At 40.3% G+C, this 25,281-nt stretch overlaps 4 protein-coding genes across 5 annotated transcripts; 2 read left to right on the forward strand and 2 right to left on the reverse strand.

Moving 5' to 3' along the window:
• Positions 1-85: 85 nt before the first annotated feature.
• Positions 86-2,727, forward strand: LOC145697293 (uncharacterized). Its single transcript, XM_081774479.1, has 5 exons — positions 86-216; positions 263-2,050; positions 2,091-2,145; positions 2,189-2,250; positions 2,294-2,727. Exons 1-5 carry the CDS (start codon positions 142-144, stop codon positions 2,567-2,569), a joined length of 2,256 nt encoding a protein of 751 aa, XP_081630605.1. The 5' UTR covers positions 86-141; the 3' UTR covers positions 2,570-2,727.
• A 433-nt stretch (positions 2,728-3,160) lies between these two features.
• Positions 3,161-4,574, forward strand: LOC145699493 (uncharacterized). Its single transcript, XM_081776766.1, has 7 exons — positions 3,161-3,355; positions 3,402-3,493; positions 3,547-3,884; positions 3,958-4,041; positions 4,083-4,188; positions 4,233-4,395; positions 4,441-4,574. Exons 1-7 carry the CDS (start codon positions 3,238-3,240, stop codon positions 4,560-4,562), a joined length of 1,023 nt encoding a protein of 340 aa, XP_081632892.1. The 5' UTR covers positions 3,161-3,237; the 3' UTR covers positions 4,563-4,574.
• A 1,834-nt stretch (positions 4,575-6,408) lies between these two features.
• Positions 6,409-9,880, reverse strand: LOC145697864 (dual specificity calcium/calmodulin-dependent 3',5'-cyclic nucleotide phosphodiesterase 1A-like). The gene is made up of 7 exons (XM_081775070.1): positions 9,812-9,880; positions 9,637-9,769; positions 9,305-9,591; positions 7,181-7,413; positions 7,009-7,124; positions 6,689-6,970; positions 6,409-6,647 (listed from the first exon to the last, which is right to left on the reverse strand). The coding sequence occupies exons 2-7, from the start codon at positions 9,677-9,679 to the stop codon at positions 6,409-6,411; spliced, it is 1,200 nt and encodes a 399-aa protein (XP_081631196.1). The 5' UTR covers positions 9,680-9,769; positions 9,812-9,880.
• An 11,124-nt stretch (positions 9,881-21,004) lies between these two features.
• Positions 21,005-24,676, reverse strand: LOC145696882 (uncharacterized). 2 transcript variants are annotated; one of them, XM_081773987.1, is made up of 9 exons: positions 24,421-24,675; positions 23,469-23,580; positions 23,012-23,253; positions 22,598-22,668; positions 22,307-22,458; positions 22,036-22,125; positions 21,774-21,976; positions 21,535-21,734; positions 21,005-21,422 (listed from the first exon to the last, which is right to left on the reverse strand). In XM_081773987.1, the coding sequence occupies exons 1-9, from the start codon at positions 24,493-24,495 to the stop codon at positions 21,392-21,394; spliced, it is 1,176 nt and encodes a 391-aa protein (XP_081630113.1). In that variant the 5' UTR covers positions 24,496-24,675; the 3' UTR covers positions 21,005-21,391. The 2 variants fall into 2 exon arrangements, with proteins under 2 accessions (XP_081630113.1, XP_081630114.1); XM_081773988.1 differs by lacking the exon at positions 22,036-22,125 and having other exon boundaries at positions 24,421-24,676.
• Positions 24,677-25,281: the final 605 nt, after the last annotated feature.

Consider the following 25,281-nt stretch of genomic DNA (forward strand, 5'->3'; position numbering starts at 1 on the left):
ACCAGCCAAGGTGCTCTCGTGCACCACCGCCAAGTTCGGTAGCATAAAAACCGCGATGCAGCATGCTCCGGGTGTAGTACTCGTCTAGAGAAATTACCTTTTTTCTTGTTGGGCTCTGAAAGAACCAACAACAAAAACGCGATGAAGCTGAATTTGGCTATTCTCTCCTTGAGCGAGGCCGGTCACTGGTCTCGATTCAGGGGCATGGGTTATCAGGTAAAGTTGCCAAGAGAAAAATAAAAAATTTAATTAAAATTTTTAGGTTCAAACTACCTCCGATGCGAATAAACTCCGAATCAATCGTGAGCTCTCGTACGAGAGAGGCAACGGATTCGGGTTCACCACAGCTTGTTCTGCCACCGACATCGCTAACAAAAAGCTCTCCAGCTCCTTGATCGGTCCTGAATCTATCGTCGGCGCAGTCAACTTCCAGGTAACCAACCTCGACGTTGCCGACAGCTTTTGCTACGGAAAGAAAGATGACCAATTGCTGGACGTGTCGAAGTACACCTCCGGCTTCACCATCAACTCCTTCTTCAACACCGCGACAAACACCTTCTTTGGATCGACCAGCTATCCCTTCCAACCGAACGGCTCTAAAACCGCCGTCGCAAGCAATCAGATGAAGTACACCGCCATCGTTACCGATCCAAAGAACAGCTCTCCATCTTTTAACGCTCCACCAGCCTGGTTCGTCAACCCTCAGCTTACAAGCTGCACGACTGGTTACTACCAACATTTGAACCTTCTGCCACTCGACCCCGAAGGCAACAAAGTCTCATGCAGATGGTCTACGTTTGCCGAGGCCGGTACTTTCTCACTCTACAGCGGCACCACCTTCATCGGCGGCAAGGATATCTACCTCGAGCCAAACAACTGCGTTATCCGCTATTACCCTAGACAGGACACTTACAAGAAGAACCACTTCATCGCAATCCAGGTCGAGGACTTTGACTCTAGTGGCAAACGACTTCACTCGATGCCCGTCATCTTCCAGATCATCAAGAGAAATGCCTCTTGGAGCTACAGCTACAAAAGCGGTGACAACTCGACCGAAATCGAAGATGAGCTCGTAGCCAGCGAAGAAGAGTTGAATCACAGCGATAGTGAAGAGGTCAACGAAGCTGTCCAGTTCATCCCTGAAGCCAAGCACATGACTTACGACTTCTACAACAACTTGCCTGAAAACGAGAACTACATCACCGAAGAGGACAACTCGATTACCACTGTTTCCGAGTACCAAGAACCGAACTTGGAGGAAATCGAAGCCGCCGCTGCTCTTGAAGATCCCGTATTCGAGGCACCCGCTGGTGATTTCGATCTTGCGAGCTCTACTCCTTCTCTCTGCTCATATTTCCCATTTGTTGCGTACACTGGTTCCTACATCACCGATGTGACGGTCACTTCATCGAAGCAAGTCATCAAATTCTACATTCGAGAGGGCGCCCACACGAGCAAGGGAACTTTCATTAGCAAGTTGCCACGAAGACATGTTTATGGTCCTGACGGGCTCAAATGCGGTACTCCAAATACTTCCGGATACTCTCTTTGCGAATGGACGCCAAACAAGACCCAGCTCGACCAATACGTTCACTCAGTTAGCTGGTACGGAATGGATGCGACCGGTCGATACACTCGCTATTACACCAGACATTTCCGACTCAAGGATGCCACTACAGTCGAAGTTGCTTGCTCTGCCACCTCTGCCACAATCACCGCCGGCGTCGGCTCGTTCCTCCCCAACCTCTCCTCTTCTTACTTCAGCAAGACCGTCCTCAACATCGGAACCTGCAAGTACACCTTCCCAAGCAGCGGTACCCAAACTCGCTCGATCAGTCTCGCTTCCTGCGGCGGCAAGTGGTCTCAGGGATCCAAGATCGCCGTCGAATGGGACGTCTCTGCAACTGATCCAACCACCGGAACCATCACCGCCAGCAGAGTGTTCAAGTTCAAAGCCAAGTGCGAATATGCCAGCCAAGTCAACATGATGAGCAGCGCTTTCAACGTCAAATACGGTGTCACCACAACTCAAATTTCCGGCTCTTCCACGGTAAAACAAGCTCTTTAAACACTGGTTAACATTTTTTAAGCTCGATTCTCTCTTCTCACTTAGTCTCAAGGGACCTTCCTCTACCATCACTATTGGTAAGTCATCGCTCATAATCACGTGTCGTAACGAACATCTTAGGTGACAAACTCACTGGTACCGTCACATCCACCTTCGCCCCATCCGTCCCATACGATTACCAGGTAAACAATATCTTCTTTCTACCAGTTTTTGATGATTTCTTAGATCGCCGCCTGCACCGTCTACGACAAGTCCACCAAGACCGGCAAGAAGTACACCGTCCTCGCCAATCAGTGCGCTCCCCAAGCCGCCGTCGCCTTCGATAACAGCAAGATTTCCGGCACCAGAACCGCTCCACCAAGCTTCAGCTTCACCAGTTTCACCTTTGGCCCAAGCGACATGAATCTCTACATGGAGTGCGCCGTCAACGTCTGCCTCCGAGATCCAACCTCCAAGAAGCTGCTCAGCTCCACTTGTCTCAAGACCTGCTCCGGCAAATAAACAAACGATTGAAGATTTCATCAAAAAAAAAAAATAAAAAAATTCCGCCCATTGACGAATTTCCGATCCTTTTTTATTCAAAACCCATTCTGTAAAAAAAAAATGATTATTTTCAAAAAAATTATTTCCGCCTTCAATAAATTCTCCTCTTAGTCCAACTTTTTCTTGTGAAATCAAAGCTACCGGCTTATGTAACCTTTTTCAAAGTAAAGAGCATTATCCTCTCGAAATTTTCTTGCGAACTAAACTGCACCAGCCTCGGTGCTCTCGTGCACCACCAACGAACTTCACCACCCAAGAAACTGCAACTAAGCAAAACTCGTTTTCGATTCTTTTCCCCTCTTCTCTCTTCTTCTTTTTCACTTCCAGGGCAATAATTATGCGATCAAAATTGCTATTCTTTTGAAGCGTCATAAAAGCGCAGTTTTATGAACCATGCAACTTTGGATTTGCAGATCGGATGCAGCCGAAACAGTTCAAAATTTACTCAGAAGCATGAATATTTTATTAATCTTTTTTCTCGAACAGGAATCGATCTTTGAATAAGAGAAAGGGTTTAATAAGGAAAAAGAAGGATCCATTTAAAGATTTTGGCTCAAAATGGGCGGGTGAAAAGATCAGCCACGATAAATTGCGACATTGTAAATGTCGATTGCACTTTCTTAACGATGGCGATTACTTTGAATGAAACATGCAGGGCAATGGAATACCCGGCCGTTCCGAGGTCCGGAGCGGGTTTGTACGTCACGAAGTCGAGGGATTTGAAAAAAGACTCGATTCTCGAAGGTACGAAATACCAGCTTCATGCTGAAGATTCCGATTCGTATTCTAGAGCTCAGAGACAACTGTACATTTCCACTTGTTCCCGCCAACGGAACTGCTCCTGGCCTGCCGGCCATTGTTGCCTGTACTGAAGAAATCCCGGTAAGTTTCTTTCTGAAATATTTTTCCTTAAAAATTCTTGTCATTTTTGAAAGGATTCTTCATTTGTCAGAACATCCGCTTGGCTTCAATTTTCTCCGGTAAATGTCAATTTTGAAATCAAATTGATGGAACCGGTCGAACTCGAGTGCTACTACAACAAAACCCTGAACCTGGACAACGAGCGGATCGAAATCAGCGACCCAGTCGTCTCCGCCGTCAAGGAAGAATTACAAGCGGCGGAGATAATTAACAACCTTGGCCTGTCACTCGTGACTAGTGACGACCGTGATGAGCGGGAATACGATGATGGCAAAATGAGCGAAAAGAGCTTTTTTCTCGGCGACACGATTACCGTCTCGGTTCAGATGCAGAAACCAAATGATTTTTACTGGTAAACTGCGTAGAGGACTTTTTTCTTAAGGGCGTCAACATCGATTTCGCCCTTCTTAGACTCAACTTTTAAGGGTATATTTGAAAGAATGTGACATCAAAAGTGGACAGAAAAGCCTCAATATTTTCAACAACTTCTGCCCAAGCAAAGAATTCAAGTAAGATTAACCTTTCTTCTGAAATCATACTGTAATTCTAGAGACATTCTCTCGATAAAACGAAAATCTTTCACTTCCTTCTCCTTCATCCTCTTCAAGCTGGATGATGTTCCATCGTTGGAGGTCAAATGCAATCTCGCTGTTCTGGTAAAAATCAAAAGGCGATGACTGTAATCATCTTTCTTTTCAAGACGATCGTAGATCCTATGCCGCCGAGATGCGAAGAATCAGCTGGAGACTCGATGTATGAAGGATTTTATGATTATTTCAACGAGACCGATTACTATGCTAACTACTCCAATTCCTCAAATTCGTCGAATTCGGAAGTAGAGAAGAGTTTGAACTCCTTGTCTCGTAAGTTCTAGACCTTTTTCTTGCATATAAAATCATTCTTTTTAGTCCAATCTTCCATTCAAATTCTACCTCATCAAAATTTGATCGCCTCCGGGAAACGAACTTGTCTTAGTTTTAGTCTTCAAGTCACTGTTTTCTGCCTTTCAGTAGCTTTATCCCTGTTTTAATAAACATTTTTTTTTTGATCTTGCTCAAGAGCATGAAAAAATGAATGAACTTGAACGACTCAGTCTGTGTGAAAAAAAGAAAGGTCTTGTGAAAGAAACCGGGCGCTTTCATCATTTTGAAAGATCGACATGTATCGATTGCTATCGCGATTCACAGGGTCAAATACAGGCACGCTGCTCCTTCCCGGAAGTGACACGCGGTAATGACTTTGGTTAAAAAGAGGGTCAGTTGCAGGTTTTTTCTTTTTCGAAATCGATCCACGATTCCATGGGAAGGACTCTTTTCAGGATGATATTTTCGGGTTGAATATTCAAGCGGTTCTAAGATCGAGACACCCTTATTTTGGCCGAAGAAATCATGGGCATTTTTGAAAGAGGGTTGAAAAATGATCATGGCATTTGTTTATTAGGTCTGAAAATAAGCGTTCCGGAGCGCAATCGTTGTTTTACGAACGGTGAAAATTTTGATTTATTGCACGATCCCGGAAGTCCCTAAATAGGTCCGAGGCAGAAGAAACGTCTGACAGTAATTGGGACAGAAAAATAACCGTCGTCGTCATCGAAATTTTCAAATCAAGCCTTCGAAGCTTATTTCTACAGTAGAACAATTTGTTATATTTATAAGTTGACAACAATTTTTTCTAGTGAAAAGGTACCAAGAAACCATAATAATGGAAGTAAATAAATTGGTTTATTTCTTTCTTGTAATGCAAAGCTGATAGCAAAAGTAAATTGTTCCAGTGAAGAAAAAGTGTGATAATATCTATTCTTCAATAAGCATGAATATTACAAGAAATATCCTGTAAAAATGCTCCAAAAAGACAAAGAGTTTATTAAAATCATTTCGTAAATATCAAACGAGTATAATCAGCCCCGATATGCATCGCTTATTATGGATATCCTCGATCAGCGCTCTTCATTTTCCGAGCGTGGCGCTCTTCCGCCTCACCCTATAAAATCCCTTCCCCCAACCCTCCATATCCAGAAATAACTAAAAATGTGCACAATCGCCTATTCCAACTCCATTTTCCATCAAAACCAACTGACTCCTGCCTACTCTCGCCGAGCTACAGTCAAAAAACTCCGCCCTCTCTCTTCAACTCTCATTTTCGAGCAACCAGAAATCAAGGAAGATAACAAATTTCACGATGAAAATGATGCTGATCTTTTCGATGTCGAGACCGACTGGATAAGCCATGCAAAATGGGAAGAAGCTAAAGCCGGGCTCAAGAAACATGTCTGTCTTTCCTGTGGCAAGAGATTTTCGAACAAAACGATGAAGAGAATTCACGGGGTTTTGAAGCACAAATCTTCTCTGTAACAATGCTGTTTGTATTTCTGTGTATTTGAATAAATGATAGTTTTTTCATAAATTATGTTTTTGCCCTCTTCTCCCAATTTTCTAAATTCTTCTTTAGATGCCCCCTCCAAGTTCGCTCAAAGCAGCCTGCTTTGTTTTTGAAAATCTTTCTTTGCGATGAAACATCTTGAGCGTCGGCGATATCGGTTGTTATTTGCCGTTTGATTCTGATACTCCCGCGATTTTGGGAATTTTGACGGACGAAACGGCTCCGCGTCACGTGACCGCTGACGTTTGGGTTCGAAGTTCGGCGATTTCTGTTAAAAGTTTCTTCAAAAAGGGATATTTTCTGAGGCTTTTCCGTTGATTCTGCCCAATTTACCTCCTTATCCCACCTTTTGCCACCTTGTGCCGGTATACGCTGACCATCTTCGGTCTAAGCGGCACTAGGAGGCGCAAACCGACCCAAAGCGGCACAAACCGGCTCTTTGCGGCACTTTGAGGCGCAAAACAGCCCTAAGTGGCACAAGGAGGCAAAAACTGGCTCTAAGCGGCACTAGGAGTCACAGGACGGCCGTAAGCGGCACAAGGCGGCTCTAGAAGGCACAATGAGGTACCCTCGCAAGCTTCCTCAATCGTATCCTTTCCTGGTCGTAATGAATCACCAGTGCCATTTTCAGATGGTTCCAATAAAATGCCATTTTCGTCAAAAAGACACTCATTAGCTGCCTTGAAAAATTCCGTCAGCGCGGAAAAAGTCGGCTCGATAATGTATTTATTAAAACCTAAAATGTTCATGAGCATATTTTTGATAAACTTTTCTTACTTATTTGGCTATTTGGAATATGCAGCGTATTTCTATCGCAAAGAGGAGAAATCGGAAAACCAGATTTAGCTTCTTGGTCGCCTTGGAGGAAGAATTCTTCGAAGAGGAATTCGACCATCTTTTCATGATGCTTCCAGGGTCGGAGAGAGTGGGAAATGTCGGCAGAGTGGAGCATGAAACCAAGGACGGTTGTAGTGTCAGCAAAGGAAGGAGAACTCTTGGCGTCGGAGAGGTAGAACAAGTGCTCGTTGTGGAAAACCATGTCCGTTGCGAGAACCATATCTAGACACCATAAACTCCAGTCCTTGACTGTTACTTACCGATAACGATATTTCTGAAGTTGAAAAATTGCTCATCATTCAGCCCAGCTAGAATATTACACTCATCTTTTGCACAAATTCCGAATCCAGTTGTTAGATGAAAGTTTTCAAGCACTTTTTAAGGTCATCAGAATTAAAGGTCGCGTAAAAAAATCGAGAAGACCGCTTTCCTGATCTATCATTATATAAATTCGCCAGGTTGCTTTTTGTCATAATATGAAAATTATTCGTCGTCCCCGTGTGACTGACATCATGAATTGCAGCGGCGAATAATGCGGCAAAAAGTTCGACATTGTCTAACCAAACTTGGGCGCCGTTCAGTTCGATTATCGAAAATAGGGCCTGCGTTACGTCTGCCGCGTGGATATCGTTGTGGTAAGGGTTTTTGTTGGATAAATACAGCTCCTTAAAAAGGGAATAAGATGAGACAAGCCTTAAGGGTGTCACTATCTCAAATCAACGAAGAAGGTTCTTTACTACTAGGGTCGGCACCGACCACCATTTTCCCAGGTCGGGTTGGTCGGTCTCCCAGAAATTGGCGAAATCCGTGGTCGCTTTGGTTGGTCGGGTCGCCTTATTTTTTGGTCGGTTTTTGGTCGGGTCGGGTCGGTTTTAAGGATATAGCCTTGAATATTGAACTTTCGTAGCGCCGAATCCCTGTTACGAATTCTTTCATTTTTCGAAGGAACCCTACCTAAAATCTAGCGTAGATTTCGAAAATTCCCTTATTTTTAGTACTTTCTATAGTCTTTATACCTTAAAATCGACTTCAAAATAAAACAGACCATTGTTCTCTAAAAATTCCCATTAAAAAGGTAAATCTGGATTGATGATATGAAAGATTGAAGCCTTCTCTCCAACCTAGCGGAGGATTTTGTAAAAATATTAAAAATTACGGCTTCTACTGATGGGGTGTTTGATAGCGAAATTTCGGGAGACGGTCGGTTACAATACCAATTGGTATTGGAATACCAATTTTGGTATTCCAATACCAAAGTCGGCAGAAAATGCCAATTTTTCAAAGTTAAAAGTCGGTCGTGCGCTTCGCGCCTGTATTATACGATACTTTAGAAGTGTTTTTAATAATTTCTCGGGCAAAAAATCCAAATTGTCTAAAAAATTTGGTATCGGAATACCAAATTTTGGTATTGGAATACCAAAAAAGCTTTGGTATTGTAACCGACCGTTCCCGGAAATTTCCATCAGAGCGCTGTGGCGAATCGGAGTGCCTATCTCAAACGGGCCTGAAATAGGCTAGTGAGGCCAGTTACCACACATTTTCTTGGTCGGCGCTCCGATTCGTCAGATGTTGGAAAAACGGGTTACGTGAATCTTATGGAAAATTCGAGAAAAATTAAACGGACGAATCAGAGCACCCGTCATTGGGATGTCTGGTTACTAGCCTTACAAGTCCAACCCAGGCTCCGATGAGAATTTTTCCGCTATCCAACACCCCATCGGTAGTAACTGGTTTATGATTGTACTTCGAAATGGAGAGTGGCGCGTGCAGCCAATTAGAGCGAGGGGAGAATCCTAGTTACATTTCGTCCAAGCTGTCGACAAAATTTCTCGTGTAAAATAGGATGAGCGATGGGCTGAGTGAGATTTTCCCCTCGCTCTCATTGGCTGCACGCGCCACTCTCCTTTTCGAAGTACAATCATAAACCAGTTACTAGAAGCCGTAATTTTTAATATTTTTACAAAATCCTCCGCTAGATTGGAGAGAACGCTTCAATCTTTCATATCATCAATCCAGGTTTACCTTTTTAATGGAAATTTTCAGAGAACGACGGTCTGTTTTATTTTGAAGTCAATTTTTAGGTATAAACACTATCGAAAGTACTAAAAATAAGGGAATTTTCGAAATCTACGCTGGATTTTAGGTAGGGTTTCTTTGAAAAATGAATAAATTCGTAACAGGGATTCGGCGCTACGAAAGTTCAATATTCAAGGCTATATCCTTAAGGCAATAAAAAATGATTTTTCTGAATGATCTCTGATTCATCAGTAAAAGTTTCAGAATTGATAATTTTGGTCGGTGGTCGGTGCCGACCCTAGCGTAAATTACTAACCACTCTCGAACTCGACAAAAAATTTCGACAAATTTTGAAAGAAAATTTTCAACGAATCAGAAGTCTGGATTCGGCTGACCGGCCAGTCAGTTGTCGACTAGCCGCCTACGCAAAATTTGTCAAAATTTTTTGTCGGTTCCTGACGCCACACTCTTAAAATTCGAGAAAAAATCAAATAAGGGTGTCACTATCTTAAATAAACGAAGAGAATCTTCTTCGCTAACCTCTAATCTCGCGGCGAAATTCATGACAACAGGACCCTTTATCTTGAAATCGCCCAAAAGGTCGAAGGAAGCCAAGGACTGGTAAAGAATGTATCTCAGCGGCCTATTTCCAGTCAGTTTCCCGAATTCGAAAATGTCAAAGTTCCAGGACGCGATTTCCTGCAGCTGGCGTTTTATGTCGTCCGTGAATCCCGCGAGGTCGTTTTTGCCGATTGTGAGTTTTTCCATTCGAATTGCGGCGCTGATTCCCGCGACGATTCCTTTTAGCCCTTTTCGGCGAGACTCCCCTTAACAAAAATTAAGGGAAGAAAACGGGAAAAAGGAGCGGTTACCGACAGATCTGGTTGAAGATTTGGGAGGAGTAAAAGTCGACATGAGCCATTGCCGAACTTCTTTTGGAACTGTCGAGTCAATTTTGACCAGATCATTTTTGATGGGCGAACCTCTCAGAGATGTTTTGAGAAGCTAGGAAAAGACTTGAAATCAAGGAGGAAAGAAATGAGGCACCTGAACCGCAAGTTTTGTTGGACCGATGAGTTCTTCAACTGTTACGTTTTTCTCGGCTTCGTGTCTATCAATTAGAGTTTCGAGGCTAAAGAATTGATATTATCAAGGAGACACCCTTATTTATTAAAAATTTTCAAATGAAACACTTTTACCAAATTTTTGGTCACATTTGCCCGCTCAAATTCTAATTCCGGCTCAGGGCCAATCAGATTTCAGAAAAAAAAAACAAAATAATTTTTCCCATTTTTCGTCATTTTGGGCCAAAATTTGACCAAAAATTTTTGTTAAAATTATCGCATTTTCTTTCGATCAATCTCTTCAATCGATCAGCTCACTCAATGATTAAGGGTCTACTTAACAATTCAGCCAGATTTTCGTTGACTTTTTCCGCCTCCGAGGTCATTCGGGGTCACTTTTTTCTTTCTCTTTTTTTCTCCAAAAATGTTTGTCTGGTCCAAAAAATGACAGATTCGACGTGATTCTGGTCGATCTTTGGAGTGGAATCAGCACAAGTGTTATTATAAATATTGAATTTTTGCTTCTTAAAAAATCATCCACGAACAAAAACGTAGATAGAGCGTCTTGATTCGGGCGTTTTCTCCTTGCAATTTGGCTAATTGCTAAAAGCGTGAGTCTCTTTCGCCGGCTGAAACTGGGCTTCTGGGTCTGAAGGTCTTTTGGGATTTCAAGAAAGAAAAAAAGAAGGACAAGAACACAGACAATCTCCTCATTGACTTTTAGACGGATTCTTTATTTTTATGAAGAAAAGAGACTATCAAAACGTCAAAAAAGACGAGACGGGGAAAGATTGTAATAGGATTATTCGGAGAAATGGGCTGAATTGAGTCTGCTAAACATGCAGCTGAATTTATAGTCTACTAAAGGGACAGACATTCTTATTTTCGAGCAAATACGGTTGAAATGCTCGTGGCTGGGCTTGACAATCCAGAGTTGCAACTTGCAAGTTTTGCTTTATTTTTGCTGAGCTGAGCTGACCTGATAAAAAAATCTTTGAGCTGAGCTGGCCTATTACAGAGGTCACTGAGCTGATCTGAGCAGACCTTTATTTTAAGGTAGTTGAGCTGGGCTGAGCTGAGCAGAGCTTAATTAGAGCTGAGCTGGTTGAGCTGAGCTGAGCCATTTTTTATTGTGTTTTTAATTGTAAAATTGTGTAATGATCATTGAGCTGAGCTGAGCTAAGTGATAATTGTCTGAGCTGAGCAACTTCGAAAATACTTAAGCTAAGCTGAGCAGATCAGATCATTTTCAGGAATCACCGTCGGCTCAGCTAGCTCAGCTCAGCAAATTTGCAGCTCTGCGACAATTTGTGAAGAAAACCTGAGTCAGTATCCCTCGATAGTTTTGAGAGCTCTCTCAGGACCCTGACTCAGTTGTTTTACAGTTTACTGTAACAGTTTGCTAAGTCAGGATTGTCGATGACTTACCGTTTGGCAACCTGGCTCAACTGCGTCTTCCTGAATCTGTCTCTCGGCCGCAGCCCCAAAATCCACAGTGCTCTTTCTTTCGAGCTCATATTTTCAGCCTTCTGCTCTTCGGAGTAAAGCATTTTCTTAATTCGATCGAGCTAACATGATTATATATAGGACTCTGGCCTTTCAGTTTTCTGTCGCACCGAGTCACTCATCCTTCAAATTCGGACAATCGAGGGTTTTTTCTTCGAAATACAAATTCTTAAAAAAAGATCTTCACTTGTTTATTTTTGTTTACTTTTTCTTATCCAATCGACTTTATGTCAAATTGAAGTAAATTTTTAAGGGGCTCACTATATTAATTTTTTATCTATTCAATACCAGAAAATATGATTTTGTCAACCCTCTTACTTTCCCTTCCCCTTTTCTCTTTGCTATTTTCTCAGAATAATAGATGCAAATGAATTAACAAAATTATATACGGACCAAAAATAAGCTCCCTTGGATTTATTGAATTTAGGGATTGCTCTGAGTTGAGTCCAGTTCTTGGCGATTTTCACTGCTTTTCTATTTCTCTCTTTTTTCAGATTCTCAAATATAATTTTTAAACTAACCTTCAATAAAAGAGCCGCGGCGATTAACAGCTTCGCAGACGGAGAAAAGAAGAAATTGGCGATTAGCGATAGATTTGAAAAACTGTCCGATATTCTCTTCGGTGGAATTATTAAACGCCCTTCGATAGGAGTTAGATACTGACAGATATTTTTCGAGTGACAATTGTCAAAATTTGATGCGTGTTTGAAGATTTAATCACCTGCTCTTACAGAGTTCTTTCTCTGTGAAATTGCTATTTTAGTATTTGCCCTTGCGGCGAACTTCATAAATGGCTGAGAGGTCAGAATTCAGTTATTCTTTTTTGAGGGCAAAGAGTTTTTTGAAGGCATCTTCGTTGGCAAGATGTTCAAAAATCTGGTTTTCTTATCGCCCTCAAGCAGAACATTGCCAGCTGCAGAAGACTGTATAAAGCCAAGGAAATGGTCCTTATGATAACACAAAATGAAAAGTCAGAAACCTTCTTAGTTTACTTAAAATTCTCGCTGCTGAAATCATAAATAAAAAGCCTATTTCTTAAAATTTTACTTCAGAATTAAAAAGAACATTTATCTTAGGCGTACATATCCATACAAGCATCTATCTCCTCCATCATTCTTATCGATGATCCTTATTTAGTTGTTACTACGAGCATTATCGAGATTGGAATCGCCCACCGAAGGGAGGCTTCTTTCCAGGCTTCAGTCCTCAATTTCCCGTTCAAGGAGCTAAACCAGAATGGAAGCCGGTTTATGCTCCCCATGCGAAAGACGACTGCGAGAACGAGAAGGACATAAAGCCGGAAGAAGAGGGAATCCAGTTTCAAGCGAAAATCGAGCAAGAAGAAGCGATTCAAAAATTCAACTACCAGCGTCGACGAAATCACGTGAGTTTTCAGCGGCGTTTTCGATCATCATTGGTGATGTTTTTTTTTTAAGAAAATCGTTCGATGCGTGATCATGGCGGCCATGTCGATCGGATTCGGATTTGGAATCTTTTTCGTGCTCCTCCGACTCTTCCGAGCTCGGCGGCGACGAAGAGCTCTTCTTGTGGCTGCCGAAGTTGCTGATAAGACTGAAAAGCAGCCACTCATCATCGCATAAATCAACCCTTTCCGTTTCTTTATTTTCTTTTGCATGCTTCAATAAAATCTCTCCTAGTTTCACACCATTTGAAATTGGTGAGATCCAGTATCTTAGTCGCGATTTTGACTTTGGGTTATGGAATCAAGGAAGATGACACGCACGACGCAGGTAAGAGGCGTCTATTTTGGAAAAAAGCAATGATTTTTAACGGCTCAATGTTTCTCCTTGTTTTTGTTAATAAAGGCTTGTCTATTTATGTCGATTTCTATTGCCCATAATTTTGACCCGTTTTTCTCATAACAAAATGTCTATATTTAGTGAATTTATTCGTAGCATCTAAACGGAAAAATTGTTTTGTATAATTGGTTTATACGCAATAATCAGCATTGACTTCGAGAAGAACAGGTTCTAGATTTAATGCAGAAGCAGTAATTCCGATGAAAACGTTTTTAACCAACCGATTTTCTTTGAAATCGAGTCGTTGAATTGGAGTTCGAAGGCCAGAGACGAGGAAAATCGAGTTTTGAATCCTTATTGAGGACCCATATAAGTCACGCTTAATCAAACTCTTTTTTAATAAAAATATTTCAACTTACGTAAATTAGGTCGGTTATATAATTCCAAACGTTGTTTTTAAGACGCCACACTTGTTTAGAAAATTTTAAATCTAATATTGAAACCCCTCCGGCGAGCAAAAGACCTCCGCCAGGAAGGCCATTCAAATAATAACCACCTAAACCACTTAAAAGATTTGCATAACGAAATATTCTTTAAAAGATACCTTATAGGGAAATCCGCTAACGTCGTCCACCCAGAAGGACCCAGAGTCTCCGTTTTATTTGTTGGTTCAAAAAAGCCAGTATCATAATTTCCAACAACTGTTGGATTTCCTTTGTTAAGCCAGAGTTCTAGATCTGATGAACAAGGATAGGATGCCCGGTCATCAAGGGGGTAGTCCTCGGTTTTGAGAAAATCGGGATTTTCAAATTTTCTTTCCAGATTCTGAAAGCTCGTCTGAAGAGCTACAAACTTCGTACTGATCATTTTTCTCAAATGTGAGAGGAAAGCTTCCAAAATTTCGCTTGAAAAGCGAGATTTTGATGAAAAATTTGGAAAATTTTAAATTTTTTGGCTTTTTAATCCAAAGTTAGAGTGTTATTTTGATTTTTGACGGTCTTCAGATCACGAAAATGACCATCCTTAATGGAGGACTCTACTGAAGCTTAACATCATCTGTCAGATTGTCCACTTTGGACATTGACCATGTTACATGGTCCATGTTCAAAGGCTTGAAAATTACAAGTTGTTAATCCCCGTAATCATGGTCAGGTCCTCGATGTCATTGGTCTCAAATACAATGAGCTCTTCGCTGATGGCCTCGATTAGATATCTATTTATAGAAATTCTTCAAGTGAAGGCCACAAATGGCCATAAGAAGACTTATTACTTCCTAGTTTTTCGATAAATTATTTTTTTCGAAAGTTTTAAAAGTAAAAATTTATCGGGAAAAAGCGCTGACCGATGAGTGTTAAAAATATTTACACCTTCATATTTTCTTGCTTAGCTCTCATTGAAATAAGTATTTAGGACTCTGTGTAAAAGGCAAGTTGTGTTGACTGATGTGAAAATTTGGTTGAGAAAGTAGGAACAATTGTTTTTGTGTCGAAAATCTCGCATTCTGTCCCTTTATAGGGAAAGCAAAGTAATGCTTTGGAACCACCGTCGATCGAAAGCGCAGCACCCTTTTCACCGATTGGGTTGATTAATCGTGTTTTCTGTTCTTCCCACAAGCAACCTCTCAGTTTCGCAATCTTAATTTTATTTCTTTCAATGTTGTTTATACTTCATACTTTGTGTTCACCGAATTTACCACCAAAAATAAAGAGCTCATCTTTTATTAACGCATGTCTGACCGACTCAAGATAGTCATTTGTCGGTGCCTTATTAACTGCTGGTTTCTTAATTGATCCATCTAAAGAAATCGAGAAGGCGGTTTGCAAGTCTGTGCTCATAACCAACAGTCTTGTTTGGTCGAACTTGGAGGAGTAAATGAAGTTTTTCAGTTTCGTGTGCCGGTCAAACTTAAAAATTCGAATTCTTTTGTTTTTTATATTTTTCAGGCCGCGCATAATGATTTCTTTTTGATTTTTCTTATTATTCTTTTTGAATTCATTAAATTGTACTTGTTCAATAAATTGTACTGGAGTCAGAAAAATCTGCAGCGCTTTTGTCATTTTGAAGCGCATTTGAAGTAGGTAATTCCTATTTAAGGCGCGCTTATTCTATTATTATTCAATAAAGTTATTATTGAACTCTTTCTGAATAATTCTTAAATATGATGATTGCGTTGAATAAGATGAGTCGAAATCAAATGTCAATTTTTTCGTATTGTCGACATGAGTCTTTAAAAGAATGCGCCCATGAAAATACTCTGAATCGATCCAAAGAGAGTTATTTTTATATACACCAAAGGTCAAGAGATTAGTTTCGTCGTAAAACTTTAACTCAAGAATTTTTTTCTCATTAAAATCAATTGATTTTTCTTTGAATTCTATGTCAAGCTGTAAGCGTTCTTTTTTAATTAATTTCATCTCGATAGTTGAAATATGTTTTAATTCTCCAAGCGAACTAAAATGATAGTCTGGAATGATGGTTGTCGAATACGTTTTGACCGGGAATGCCGGCTGGGCAATAGCATTTTTCGAAAACCCGGGAAAGATATCGTCGTGGAATGCAAAATATGGATTGCTTTGCAGGAGCATATTCTGCTGCGGCTGCTGGAGGACGAATTCAAGCTCGATTGAGTCTTTCAAGGAATTTTTTAAATAGATAAATATGAGCCAAGTGAAAACACACAATTTTTTAAAACAACGGTTAAGAAGAGACTGCCCTTAGTTAGCCCCGAGTTAGTAACAAGTAGGATTACATATTAATTATTCCTTCCGAAATCATAGTCAACTCGAAATGTGAGATCAAAGACGTAATTTTGAATATAGATTTTTTCGTCGTTGATGATTCCATTCGCGAAGTATTCGCATTCGTCTTTGTTGACTCCAACCAAATCAGTATAGAGAGGATCATTTTGAGAAAACAGCTTTGAATAACAAATAGAAGGTTTTTTGTATTTATCCAAAGAACCAATCCATTCGCTCCCCAGGGTCAGAAATTTACCATCTGCTTCTAGCAGTACTGAGTACAGTGTGTTCGACAGAATAATACTTCTTGCTACAATTATTAAAAGAAGTCTCCCCAAATCGATCTTTATTGAGTCAAAAGGGTCAATTTTCTAAATATCTCCAAGAATATTACTTTTAACTCATTCCAATGGAACCACGTGAACAAGATCAAGGTCACTTATCTCTGCTGGAACTCGCAAATCGCTTTTTTTCCAGCCCTTTTCCAATTCTTCATCCCTTCTTATACTGTTCAGAGCAGTTGTTTTTGACAATTTTATGTAATGGTCTCCTAGCTTGACGCTCATCAGATAAAATACTCCCTTGAAGCTGAGCGAAGATACTTTGGCATTGAAATGGTTGCTCGCGATGAAGCCCTGTGCTTCTTCGAAACGGTTCAAGTTGTAATCTGGAGCGTAATAGAAGCATTTATCTTCTCTACCTGTTGGGCGGCTTTGTTGGATCAAAATTTTATTCAGGTATTTAATGTAAACTGTATTAAGATATAAATATGTTCCGACCTTTCCAGATAACAACGACTGAAAACACTCGTCTGTCCTTCTCTTTGTTGCGAATCTCAATTTGATGAGTTCCGATGGATGATCCAAAATGAAAAACGAAGAAGCCACTTTGGTATTTCATTGAAAGTTTTTCTTCAATTTGAGTAAACTTACATTCTTTTGTGTCGATTTGGAACAAGATCAGATGAATCCCCAGTTTCCTTGATTTTCATCATGTTTCCGATTGCATCAACCAAGTAATGCTCGCCATTCAAGAAAGTGCAACCGGTTGACTTTCACGGTTTTTTTCAATGATAGTTTCGATTTCGCTTAAGGACCCCCCCTGTCAGCTTTTTCGTCCGAAAAATGGAAATTTTGAAAACACCATATTTTTAGTTCTTCATGCGTCATCAGGTTAAACTTGATGCAAAAACTCGATGAGAGAAATTTTTGACCAAGAAAAATCAATATTTTTGCCAAAATTAGGGCGAATTCGTCGAAATTTTTGACGAAATGCCCAATTTTCAAATGCGATTTTTGGGGCAAAGGAGTCGAGATAGACCCCCAAAAAATAAAGCCTCAAAATCGTTTTTTGACCCGTAGAATCCATTTCCGGGGTCCGAATTTTGTTATTCCGAAATTTGATTTTTGAAAAAAGCTGACGAGGGGGGGCCCATAATTATTGCAATTAATTAAAACGTTCATGAGAAAAAAGTCTTTGGCTTGCTTTTGAAAGTGTTATAACTTTGGTTGTGATAAGAGATCCGTTATTCGGTTTGAGATTAGAAAACATAATAGGAAACTTTTTGAAATCCGCTTTGCGATCGACTAAACCAATTTTTTTGATTCTTCTCGTAATAAATTCAACACCTAGATTCATTTCCAAAGGAATCTTTGGGACTAAAAATTGATCAAAACTTTTCTAAAAATCTAACATCTAGTAAATATCTCGCGTTTTGATTTCATCAATTTTCCTTCAATGCTTTTCCCCTTCTTCAAATTCCAGACAGGGACAACCGTTTGTTCATTTTCAACTTTCTCGCACTGATAATAAAGACAAGGACATCCTGCTTTGCAGTATTTCTCAAAAGGACAAATTTCACCAGCAAAGTCATGTGTTCTCGTCAAGCCAAAGCAGATATTTTCGCAGGAATTGAAATTCGTCTTCCTTGTTGACTGCAGGACGAGTGACTGAGAACAGAGATGACGGCAAATATATTGGTCTTTCAGATGGTTTTCTTAGCATCAGAGTTCCAAATTCACCCTTTCACTTTCACCCAAGGGTGAGGTGAAAATTTTTCACCCAAACCTCACCTTTGGATGAACTAAGGTGAAAGCCAATTTTCAAAAAAATTAGGTGAGGTGAGGTGAGGTGAACATTGTTCACCTAATTTTACCTAAAGGTGAAGTTGTCTGAAAGTCGATTTTGAAAAATTTTAGGTGAGGTGAAGTGAGGTGAAAAATTTTCACCTATTAGTAGGGGAAATCACTAATAATTCTACTTTTTTTCTGGGCTTAGTAGGGTGGGAATATAATACAGTTTTAGAAAGCCCAGGAGCTGGTGATCATTTTCACTATTGAAAGTAGGGGGTGATTTTGTACCCTGAGGGCATTTAGGTACCTCGGAAGTCCGAAAATCTGGCCAATTTCAGAAATGGGAATTTTTGAAGCCCTAACTAAGCCTTTGAAGGGCTGCCTACTACCCTAGATTGTAGTCCAGGCTCTAGCGGTCATTTTGAGCTCAAGAAAACCTGGGAGGGGGGTGGGTCTGGTGGGAGCTAGAGGCTCTTGAAGTTGGGGAACTCCACAGGAATTGAGTACTTTTTTCCAAAAAGTACATGATTTCTGTCACAAATGTCTAACAAAGACTATTAATAAATCTTTATTGATTTAAAAATGTTAAAGATGTCATTTGGGGTCATTTGAGGTCAGATCGGGTCACTTATCGGAATTTTCTGAATTTTTCATAATTCTTGACCAAGAGTGACCTCAGATAACCTCAAATGACATCTTTAACATTTTTAAATCAATAAAGATTTATTAATAGTCTTTGTTAGACATTTGTGACAGAAATCATGTACTTTTTGGAAAAAAGTACTCAATTCCTGTGGAGTTCCCCAACTTCAAGAGCCTCTAGCTCCCACCAGACCCACCCCCCTCCCAGGTTTTCTTGAGCTCAAAATGACCGCTAGAGCCTGGACTACAATCTAGGGTAGTAGGCAGCCCTTCAAAGGCTTAGTTAGGGCTTCAAAAATTCCCATTTCTGAAATTGGCCAGATTTTCGGACTTCCGAGGTACCTAAATGCCCTCAGGGTACAAAATCACCCCCTACTTTCAATAGTGAAAATGATCACCAGCTCCTGGGCTTTCTAAAACTGTATTATATGCCCATCCTACTTAGCCCAGAAAAAAGTCGAATTATTAGTGATTTCCCCTACCTATTAGGAAATTAAATTTCACCTAAAGGTGAACTTGGGTGAAAGCCGATTTTCGAAAATTTTAGGTGAGGTGAGGTCAGGTGAAGATTTTTCACCTTCACCCACCCTCACCTTGGTGAATCTTGGGTGAGGTGAATTTGGAACTCTGCTTGGCATTATTTCATGATATGATATAAAATATATGAGAACCATGGCATAGAATTGTTGTTTCTTGCATCGTCGTTTGTTTATGAGATTTTCTGTGTCAGAAAATTCGATTTGCGCGACTTGTTCTCTTGTCGGTTGTTTAATTCCAACTGGTTGATCAAATTCCCTTGTTCTTATACAGTCATGAAGAAGATGTGCACAGTAATCCATGTCAGTAGTAAGCGTGCATTTCTTGAAACCGACTTGACAAACATTGGTCAAGTAAGTTGGTTGAACTCGAGCTGCAAGCATCGAATAATAATTCGCTGGGAATATGGTATTTAAGATTTTATACACTTGCGATTTTACTTATTGCGACGACGGTTCCCCAGAATATGCATCCAAGCAACATGTAAACAGAGAATTGTCGCATTGTTGAGTTGCCACTGCAAATGATTGAATAAATCAAACATTTGAATTTAATCGGGAGTTTCGACATTACTTACTGGAGTGAGAAGCGTTTATTCGATTTCCAGAAATTGTCTTTTTCGAACTCGTCTGAGAAAAAACCCGTGAATCGTTCTGGAATTTCCCGCGCTGGAGTCTTGGTCTTTTTTCGATGAATTCGCTCCATCACTTTCACAAGCTCCATTCTTTTTTCATCTCTCGCATTATCGAACCCCTTTGCGACTCTCTCTCTGAATCTATCTACCTTCCGTAAAGACCTCTGAAGAAGTCCTTCGTTTCCTCCGTCGTCCTCAATTTCCCTAGCTTCATTAAAACCCTCCACGAATTTTCTCGCCTTTTGGTTTGCGGTTTGAACCCTTTTCACAGGCTTGATTTTTCTCAGCTTTGGCATTAAAATTCCTCCACCGAGCTCGAGCAGTGTTTTCTTCACCTTGTTCGGAAAAAGCACGATGCCGTCGATTGTTTTCATCACTGTCCCTGTACAATGGCATTCCAAGCACTTGACATTTGCCAATTCGTTCAATTTTTTCTTTTTCTGTGGCAACTCGTTTCTTACAGATTCATTCGGAGCACCATCATTACTCTCTTCCTCGATACTCGATCGCATTAAAAGCAAAAATCAAAATCTTCTATGGAACCGAAAAAAAATCAACTCCTGCCGCTTGTTGAATGCTCTGTTCGAGATCTTTGGAAGAGCTCCTCTTGTTAGTGTTCTCATAAAAGGCCGCCTCGGAAGGAATTTCCAAATCTGTCGGGATTATTTTTGCTCTTTCAATCTTCTCTCAATCTTTCCCTCCCAAGGCGGTTAGCCGAATCTTTTTGGAAAGATATTTTTCCTTCAAGTTGTTTCAAGAATACGGCCCAGTTTTGGGCTCCAAAAATTGACTTTACTAAAATTCAACTTAGTCAAATTACTCAACAGCGATCACCACCGCGCTACATGATGATAATATTAAATAAACTAAAATGTTCGAATAAATGATAGTCTTATGGTCTCTGAGATTTCGGAAATTTTCTTGATTTCGATCGGGGCTGAAATTTTTAAGAAGGTAGCAGGGGTCAACCTTCTTCCTTTTCAGAAAAGAATTGGTAAGAATTGAAGAATACGGCCCAATTCTGGGCTCCAAAAAGTAAATTCACACACATCAGTGAACTGACTGAACTTTGTCAAGTTCCTCACTTAAGTCACAGTAAAGTTACGAGTGCGATCATTATCGAAGCTAACGAAGGATAGGAAGAATAATTCATAAAAATCCAAAAAATAGTCGTTTTATGGTCTTTGAAATTGAAAAAATTTTCTTGATTTTCGGCTTGATTTTTGTAAAAATCCTTTGAAATGTTGAAAATTCTAGATTTTTTCATCATTTTTTCATCGATTCGTGTTTCAAGTCAATATCATTTTTATTAAAAGAAAAGAAAAGCAGCGCAGAAATTGAGAGATTCAACAAATGCAGCATCTTCGCCTTTTTCTTTGATTAGAAATATGCACTATTTACAGGCATGCGCAGTCTGTCACTTACGGTAAAAAGTCTGTAAAAAGAAGCAAAACACATGATATATGGCAAGAAATCAGTGTGGAATAATACAAATGTGAAAAAAATAAAAATAGATAAATGAAAGTGTGAATTTCTGATCCAACAGGGCTTTTTTGGAATTATTTTTAGGATTTTCTTGGAATTCGTTTTCGATTTTCAGGAAGATGTTTCTGATGTAGGTATTGCTTGGTTTAGACGTTGGGAGACAAGGAAGAATCTCGTTGAGAATAGAGGTTACAGGGAGATTTGCTCGGATTGAGGAAGACCTTATTTTGGCTTTCAGACATTTTTCGTTTTCGGCTCAAAATTCTTAATTTTCAAGTATGAAGTTTGAGTTCAAAAAGTTTTTTTATCTCAAAATATCTGAAAAAGCCATTCCTTCAGAGCCGGAAACAGAGGAAAGCGTCTCAAGAGTGATCGAACCCATCGAGTTCGAGCCCTTTCTCGACGATTCCTCCTTCCAGGGCAGCGCTTTCTCGTCGTAAATCTGCACGTCGCCACCGCCGGCAATGTGATTGATGTTGTCAAAAGTGCCGCATTTGGACTTTGCCACTACGGTCAGCTTTTCATCGTAAATCTAAACCGATAAACACCAAAAAATGATGAAAAAACTCACCTTGACATCGCCACCTCCAGCGACATGGCCGACATTATCGAATGTCCCGCATCTTGATTTGACTCCGCTCCAGTCCGATCGCCGAGACTTGATTTTGACATTGCCTCCTTTTGGCGTGTGCTTCGCGTTATCCATGCTCCCGCATTTTGATTTGACATTGGTGAGATCGAGCTTCTGAGTCGCGATTTTTACCTTTCCGCCTCCTAGAAAAAAATGGTAAGAAAATCGGCGTCGGGAATCAAGGAAGAAAGAGGAAACGTACGAGGCTGGTGAGAGGCGTTTTGCAAGCTGCCTATTCTGGAAGAAGCAACGATTTTTAACGGCTCATGGAGAATTTTCTTAGTACCGCCGGCTTTTGAAAGAGTTTAAAATTTGTTTTGCAAAGCGAAAGGTTAATTTGAGCGAATCAAATGAAGATGAGGATATTTAACGTTTTCTGATTGGTTAATATGAAGAATGGCCGCATCTGATTGGCTGACTAGCCTCTCAAAGCGCTGAGACTCGTAGGGTGGAATGAGATGAGTTCAACTAACCTGGAGTGTGATTTTTGTTGTCCAAGCTTCCAATTTTCGATTTCGCTTCAATCTTGATCTTCTGCGACTGAATCTTGACCTTGCCGCCGCCAGGAGTGTGAGTGACATTGTTCATGCTGCCGACTTTTGACTGGACACCAGCCACGCTCAATCTGAAAGCGAAAATGAACGTCATTGAATTAGTGATCAAACTTGAACTTGAACTAAGCCCAACTCGATTCTGCTAATTGTTGATGGCATAATAAATTAGCGAGCTCTGTAGGCCTCATTTGGCGCGGGTCAATTAATTACCTTTTGGACTCGATCTTGACTTTTCCGCCGCCAGGTGTGTGTGCTGCGTTTGCCAGACTACCACAGCGAGACTGAAAATGGGGAGTTAAATGAAGAATATCTATCTCTTAAAACAAGGGAAATATCAACAGTTATCATCTTGAAAATCTCGAATCATGTTTCCATGGTTACAAACTTGACTGAACTTGTCTTTTATCAGAACTCAGAAACCTGTCTTTTCCTGAGTCAGGGGGTAGACACAGTTCTACTGAAGAGCCGCGTAGCGGCTTTTTTTAAAGAAGCCGCTTAGCGGCTTTGCTAGAATATAAATACAGATTGAAAGAGTTTTTTGGCGAAGCCGCTACGCGGCTTCGTTTTTTAAAAAGCCGCTACGCGGCTCTTCCTAGAAGAAAAGTTTTCAAGATGTTGTCTTACCTGGACATTTGCGAAGCTTTTTCTTCTCGATTCAATTTTGACATTTCCTCCTCCTGGTTTGTGGGAAATGTTGTTGAGCGAGCCAATTTTGGATCTGATCGGTCCAGATCTAGACGTCGTCGAGCCCGATCGGACGGACATGGAATCGTTGGACGGATCGTTTGTGGAGATGGAAGATTGCGGGATCATCGACTTTCTCTTCTCCATGCGCAGCATTGCGGATCGATTCATTTTCAAAGTGCCCTGCGAGTCATGGTTGCGAATGGGACGAGATACGAGTTAATTCATTTTTCATGAATTGACCGTAAGGGATTATGGCGGCCGAAATGGCGGGTCGATAAGTCAAAAATCTGACGATTCTGCCTTAAAAAAGCCGCACGCGGCTTGAAATTTTCACAATTTCGAGCCGTTTTTCCCTGGAAATTTAGCGCTAGAATCAATGATTCGCAACCACTTTCCTTGGCTGATTGAGATCTCGTCGTCGGTCCACTGGATGAGCTTTTCAGCGACGGGATAGATTGATTTTCTTTTTCCGCGTATCCTTCTGCGATTTTCAGTTTCTCGAATTCCTAAACCAGATTTAATTGATTTCTCTTCTCGCCTCTTTTTTCAACTCATCTAAGGCCCCGGTTGAGTCATGGAAGTCGTTAAATTAATTACTTTTATAAACAATAAAGACCATTTTTTCTTTTGAGTAAAAACTGAAATCAACAAGGACTTTGACAGATTTCGTACCTCTTCGAAGTTCATTCTCTTCCTTCCTCCCCTTTTTTCTCTTTTAAAAACGAAGGAGAAGGTCAATAGCTCGGCTAATTGAAAAACCTTTCTCTAGCGATTTATTGTTACATCCCGGGCTGTAAATCAACAGCTCCCTTCTTTTTTCTCCCCTGAGAGTCCTGCTCTGAGGAGAAAAATAAAGCGTTTTCGTTTTGCGCTGGATTCGCTAATGAGCCCTGGCAGAATGCTCTCAAGATGTTGACTTTCAGAATCTCCAATTAAGAATAGTCAGCAGAAATAAGTTCTTTATTTTTTGGCCAGATCGGTCGTTAAATTCAGGAACAAAAGGGCAAAAAATAAATGAAGCTAAAGATTACTCTGAAATTGAAAAAGCTTGGATAATCTGGATGAGCTCAAATTGATAAAAAAATGAACCGACATTCTGAAGAAGAAGGTCTTAAAAAAGAATTTTCTTTGAAAATTAAGATGCTGACACCCTTAATTTATAAAATTTAAAATATCAAAGAGGGCGCCTTAAATTTTATAAAATTAATAAAAATCTTATAAATTTCCTCGTATTTTTTAAGGATTAAAAATTCTAGAATCTTGCTTGTTACAAATTTTCATGCAAAATAAGGGTCTCTCTTCGTTAATTCTTTAAAAAAGAAAATCTTTTTTTCAATTTGACTTACCGCTTCAAACTGCGAAGGTTCAAGTCCTTTGATGTAGCTTTCCACCTTCTCCATTCTCGATTGTTGCTTCTTCATTTCTTTTATCAGGGCTTGTTAAATTAATAAAAAACGATCTCTGAAAGACTGCTATTTTTCGCGCGGCGATATCGGGTTCAGGTTGCCCAAGGCGCTCTCCGACGCCCTGTTTTCTTTTTATACTGTTACGCAAGAGCAGCGCTCAGAGGAATTTACACGAAAAGGAGGCGATTTTATTGGGTGGCAAAAGCGCGCCAGATTTGAATGAGCGTAAAGAGCGCGAAACGAAAGAATGCGGGAATGCTAGGGGCGGTAGAGGGAAGAGGAGTCAGGTGACTCGGTGGGAGAGGAGGAGGCCAGCTGGGAGGAGGGAAGGAATTTACAGGGAGCTTTAGCGGGGGATCAAGGTGCATTGACAGATGGTATCTTGCCTTTTCCAAGTTCTTGAGAATTTTTATTGAAAAATAATGGAAAAATAACAATTTCGTCATAGATTTCACAAAAAAAGCTTTGATATATATCAATACTTATAAAAATTATGCTTAAAATATGCTTACCTTTTGGTAAAAAGCTTTGGTTTTTGAGCCTTTCCTTTAGTTTTATCGAGTTGCCAGAGATCGAAAACCGAAAAATAATCTAAAAGCCCCATCTTTTCAGAATGCTTTCCTTCAAAACAACAACCCTTCCCTCCATCCTAGTTCTAGAACTGTGGAAGCGCTGTGTTATATGCTGGTGAAACTGAAATCAATCGAAATCATTTCGAAAAGAACTTGGTGAGGCGTAAAATCGCTTTCCTTCCATAGTTCTGCGCATTTGTCAATTTCTCGCCAATACGGTGCTCAGTTG

Source organism: Oikopleura dioica, chromosome 2 (genome assembly GCF_907165135.1).
Source record: "Oikopleura dioica chromosome 2, OKI2018_I68_1.0, whole genome shotgun sequence".
NCBI classification, from domain to species: Eukaryota; Metazoa; Chordata; class Appendicularia; order Copelata; family Oikopleuridae; genus Oikopleura; species Oikopleura dioica.